Here is a 4,912-nt window from a genome sequence, read left to right as displayed (position 1 = left end):
TGTGACGGTGCTGGACCTGTGACGGTGCAGGACCTGTGACGGTGCTGGACCTGTGACGGTGCTGGACCTGTGACGGTGCTGGAGCAGGACCTGTGACGGTGCTGGACCTGTGACGGTGCTGGACCTGTGACGGTGCTGGAGCAGGACCTGTGACGGTGCTGGACCTGTGACGGTGCAGGACCTGTGACCGTGCAGGACCTGTGACCGTGCAGGACCTGTGACGGTGCTGGACCTGTGACGGTGCTGGACCTGTGACGGTGCTGGACCTGTGACGGTGCTGGACCTGTGACGGTGCAGGACCTGTGACCGTGCAGGACCTGTGACGGTGCTGGACCTGTGACGGTGCTGGACCTGTGACGGTGCTGGACCTGTGACCGTGCTGGAGCAGGACCTGTGACGGTGCAGGACCTGTGACGGTGCAGGACCTGTGACGGTGCTGGACCTGTGACGGTGCAGGACCTGTGACGGTGCAGGACCTGTGACCGTGCAGGACCTGTGACCGTGCAGGACCTGTGACCGTGCAGGACCTGTGACGGTGCTGGACCTGTGACCGTGCAGGACCTGTGACGGTGCAGGACCTGTGACGGTGCAGGACCTGTGACGGTGCAGGACCTGTGACGGTGCAGGACCTGTGACCGTGCAGGACCTGTGACCGTGCTGGACCTGTGACCGTGCTGAGCAGGACCTGTGACCGTGCAGGACCTGTGACGGTGCAGGACCTGTGACCGTGCTGGACCTGTGACCGTGCAGGACCTGTGACCGTGCAGGAGCAGGACCTGTGACCGTGCTGGAGCAGGACCTGTGACCGTGCAGGACCTGTGACCGTGCAGGACCTGTGACCGTGCAGGACCTGTGACCGTGCAGGACCTGTGACCGTGCAGGACCTGTGACCACCTGGACTGACGGAGACCTCAGCGCTCAGGGGAAGACGGAACTTTAGCTGTCGCCTTTTTGTGGATATGTTTGGTTAAAAAAACACAGGGTAGATTTTTGTTCTGTATCTGCACTTGAACCACTTTCTTCTCCAGAGACAATTGCAAACATTTTTGGAGGAATCTCTCAGTTCTTTCATGATCGGCCACTTGCAGCTTCGTGTCCTCGTTAACGTGATAAACAAGTTCATTTGGGACTGTAAAGAGCTTCTGAATGAGGCTAACGCTTCCTTAGCTTACGCTAGTCTAACAGTAACTTCTCTTTAAGGGCTCAGGATGAGTTGTGACCTGTGACTCTTCAGCTTCAACATCACTGGCTCACCAGGGCGTCACCATGGCAACAACATCATCCCTGCCTAACAAAGGTTATACCGCTGACTAAAATTATATAAAATGAATGTTCAGTCATTTTAGTCAGATTTATCAGTTACATAACTCAGCAGTGACAATGATAACAGATGCTTAGCATTATCGATGATGCTATCATTATTACACCCAGGATTAGTCCTAAAATGCTAATGTTGGCAGACCACGCCAAGGTGGAACACTGACGATAATGGTAGCATTAGCTGTAGTCGTGTTAATGGTATCATGTCAATAAAGAACAGTTCTTTTAATTCATTCCAAAAATTGAGCAGTAAGTAGCAATGATATTATCATTAGCTGCATTTTAGGTATCATCACCGTCAGTTAGCTTCACAGCGCCTGAAGAAATTTGTAACATAAGCAATTGCACATGCACTTATGTTCAAATTAGAACCAGTAGCCACATAGCAGTTAGCTACTTAGCAGTTATGGAAATGATCAAATAACTGTAGAGGGACATAACAACAGTATTAGCTTAATTAGCATGAATGCTATAAACATAATGTAGTTGTCCTCTTATCATTGGTCTCTGTTGTGCAGGTGCAGGGCTGGTTCTGGTGGAGTATGAGTACAAGTACCAGGGTCAGGATGGAGTGCTGGTCTCTATCAAGCCTAATGAGCGCTACATCCTGCTGTCTAAGACCAACGACCACTGGTGGCAGGTCCAGAGCAACCAAGGCTCCAGGCCATTCTACATCCCGGCCAAGTATGTGAAAGAGCTGCCAGCGGACTTCCCCTTACTGCTGGATTTTGCAGATCCACCCAGTCCAGAACATGTCCTTCTTAACACCACAGCACCCGCCCCAGTTCCAGTCCCAGTTCCTGTTCCCATTCCAAAGACTCTGGATGAGCTATCGGGGAACAAACTGAAAGCAGGAGATGAGGTGACGATCCGACTCAGACCTGATCCCAACAAGGCTCATCGCAAGACTGAAAACCGCATGTCAACATTTGGTGTCCCACTGGATTTCCAAGAACCTTCAACTTTGATGCTGGCACAACATTCTTCTGACAACCCTCCAACTAGTGTTCCAGAAATCAGGCCATCAAAAATGGTGGATTATAACATAAAGACCAATGAGGGGGTCGTAGAAGATCACAGGGTCCCTGGGAAACCAGCAGATCCCAATTCTGCCACTCGGACTCAGCCCATCCCTGTAGAGACACCCGTGGTGCCCCCCCACAGAACATCCTCACCAGCTTTAGACTGTGATGAAAATCAAGAGTCACCTATCGAGTTGGAAGAGGAAGAGGAGCAGAGCAGCAAGGAGGAGGATTCAAACCACATCTATGAGTCCATCCAGGACCTGAACCTCGATGTGGAGGCACTGACCAGAGGACAAGAGAATCCTGGAGTGGGGCTACAACCAGCAGAGGTGAGAGACCAGCACGGTCTGAAGCAGAACCCAAAGAATTCCGTTCTATGTCCTCAGGCGATGAGACAGGTGCTGTGAAGGTTCTGTCAGGTGTTGTGGTTCTGGGCGTTTGAGTCAGGTTTTGGGTGGTTCTGAAGTGAAGGACAGAATGCTGGTGTGTGTGAGATAACGATCAATCTTTGGAACTAGTAGCAGATCAGCACACTTGGGTACTTGTGATGGTCATTAGCCAGATGTTCTGTTGTGACCCGCCCCCCCACAGAACCCCAGCTCAGTGGACGTCTCCACTCCCATCTATGCCAATGTTTCCGGCCTAAAGAAGCCCTCAGCTCTTCCGATCTCCAGCCCTCCAACTCTTCCTCCAGAGCGCCCCCCATTGTTAGGGGGACTGGCTTCAGGGATGCCCACCCCCACCCCCACCCCCACCCTCAACCCACAGGATGGAGGTCAGGTGAGAAAATGAAGACGCTTTTTAAAAACTGAGAGGAAAAGTCATCTGAACTTTATTTAGAACTGTTGGACTCGAAATGGAATGCGAGTCTCACCTCCTTCACTGCTCTCAGGTGTCCCCTGACCAGGAGGACGGGGAGCTCTTCCAGGTACCCAGTGGAACCCACCCAGCTGGCCTCACACCCACGGACATGGACCTGCTCTCCCCCACCTCCTCCCAGGTAGAAACAGGATTCCAGTTTGAAGTAGATTCCAGAGCAGGTGTCAGGCAGAGAGTAGACACCTGTGCTGTTGCTCACCTGCTGCCAGGGTTCCACTGGCTGGGAGCAGCTCACAGATGAGGTCTCTGGGAAGTTCTACTTCTACAATGCAGCGACTGGAGCCACATCGTGGACCATTCCAGAACCACTGTGTCCAACCTTACCTTCAGGATTCACAGCTGGTGGAAGACATGACGGCGGTCCAGTATGATGCTAAAACCCTACCCAGCATGCCTAGTTCTCAAAGTTCTTGTGAAGTAAAGTGTGAAAAACTTGTTTGTTAAGCTGGTGTTAGTCAGGATGCTGAAGGCCCAGAGTAGACCAGGACAGGAAGTAAACCCAGGTCAGACAGGAAGATGTTAACCCTAACCCTAACCCAACGATGAGGCTAAAGCGCCGCTGCGGGGGGGGGGGGGGGCTAGCACAGCAGGCTAGCTCCACGTTCATCTAGCAGATGATGACTGATTAACAAGTGTTGATTTTCCTCTTGTGACCCTGAAGCCACCATTGCCAGAGGAGGACTATCCTTTAGAGGAGAACGATGGCATCGCCACGGCCACCGTCACCACGGTAACATCCACTTTCTACCTTCAGCAGCACTTTTGTACCACCTTAGCTAGTGACCCTAACCCTGACTATCCCAACTAAGCCTAACCCCAACCAATACATGTTCGGGACCTCGGGACAGAGCATTTCACAGAGCGTCCACAACCCTGTGAACCTGTGCTGTGTTCCGTTCAGAACCCTCACCTGATACCTCGAGCTCACCTGGATCTCTCTGATGCAAGTGGAGCAAAATGGAAGCTTCAGGAGGTAACCAATCAACCCAACAGTTCTTACCAGGAAGCCTTGACTTACTTTTCTGTTTTCAGTTTCCACCATTGCCTCAAAGACTGATGGGAAATGGAGTTCGTGAGGAGGGGTCGATGGTCCAGGTGAAGAACTGGAGACACAGTGTTGCTGAAGATGTGAGTGAACCAGACATGATGGTTCAACATGCTCCCAACTCAAACAGTAAAGGTCCAACGTGGCCTCAGACCCACAGGAGGAACCTCTCTGACTCCACTGACAGGAAGCCCAGAAGACCCTCCCCTGAGCAGGTATCCAGCCACACCAGAATCTTCTCCAGTTACACCGCAGCCTGTAGGGGGCGCTGTAACACTCTGATGACCTTCCTCTTAGTTCTCAAAGTTTGATTGTCTCTCACACACACACACACACACTCCAGACACTCAAATGTCACCTGTAGAACCTTTGACCTCCTGCGTGTCTCCTGTGACCTCCTGCGTGTCTCCTGTGACCTCCTGCGTGTCTCCTTGACCTCCTGCGTGTCTCCTGTGACCTCCGCGTGTCTCCTTTGACCTCCTGTGTGTCTCCTGTGACCTCCTGCGTGTCTCCGTGACCTCCTGCGTGTCTCCTGTGACCTCCTGCGTGTCTCCTTTGACCTCCTCGTGTCTCCTGTGACCTCCTGCGTGTCTCCTGTGACCTCCTGCGTGTCTCCTTGACCTCCTGTGTGTCTCCTGTGACC

At 52.4% G+C, this 4,912-nt stretch overlaps 1 protein-coding gene and 1 long non-coding RNA gene across 7 annotated transcripts in view; one reads left to right on the top strand and one right to left on the bottom strand.

The window, feature by feature from the left end:
- Positions 1-999: 999 nt before the first annotated feature.
- Positions 1,000-4,912, top strand: part of arhgap27l (Rho GTPase activating protein 27, like) — a 10,117-nt gene continuing 6,204 nt past the window's right edge. For 2 of the 6 annotated variants that reach the window (XM_057023304.1, XM_057023302.1), the window contains exons 1-8: positions 1,000-1,297; positions 1,839-2,674; positions 2,937-3,125; positions 3,238-3,345; positions 3,434-3,589; positions 3,886-3,954; positions 4,126-4,197; positions 4,257-4,484. In XM_057023304.1, coding sequence (XP_056879284.1) covers positions 1,267-1,297; positions 1,839-2,674; positions 2,937-3,125; positions 3,238-3,345; positions 3,434-3,589; positions 3,886-3,954; positions 4,126-4,197; positions 4,257-4,484 — 1,689 coding nt within the window. In that variant the 5' untranslated portion in view covers positions 1,000-1,266. The remainder of the gene's footprint in view (positions 1,298-1,838; positions 2,675-2,936; positions 3,126-3,237; positions 3,346-3,433; positions 3,590-3,885; positions 3,955-4,125; positions 4,198-4,256; positions 4,485-4,912) is intronic. The other 4 variants (XM_057023305.1, XM_057023306.1, XM_057023307.1 and 1 more) reach the window with 4 other exon arrangements.
- The window catches only part of LOC130519760 (uncharacterized), a 688-nt gene continuing 266 nt past the window's right edge, over positions 4,491-4,912 (bottom strand). The window contains exons 2-3 of the long non-coding RNA XR_008948463.1: positions 4,788-4,829; positions 4,491-4,685 (exon numbers count right to left, since the gene is read on the bottom strand). This is a non-coding gene — a long non-coding RNA (uncharacterized LOC130519760). The remainder of the gene's footprint in view (positions 4,686-4,787; positions 4,830-4,912) is intronic.

The sequence above is a fragment of the Takifugu flavidus genome, unplaced genomic scaffold (genome assembly GCF_003711565.1).
Source record: "Takifugu flavidus isolate HTHZ2018 unplaced genomic scaffold, ASM371156v2 ctg203, whole genome shotgun sequence".
Classification (NCBI taxonomy): Eukaryota; Metazoa; Chordata; class Actinopteri; order Tetraodontiformes; family Tetraodontidae; genus Takifugu; species Takifugu flavidus.
Note: the sequence above shows the minus strand (reverse complement) of the source record. Positions and strands in the feature narration are given on the sequence as shown.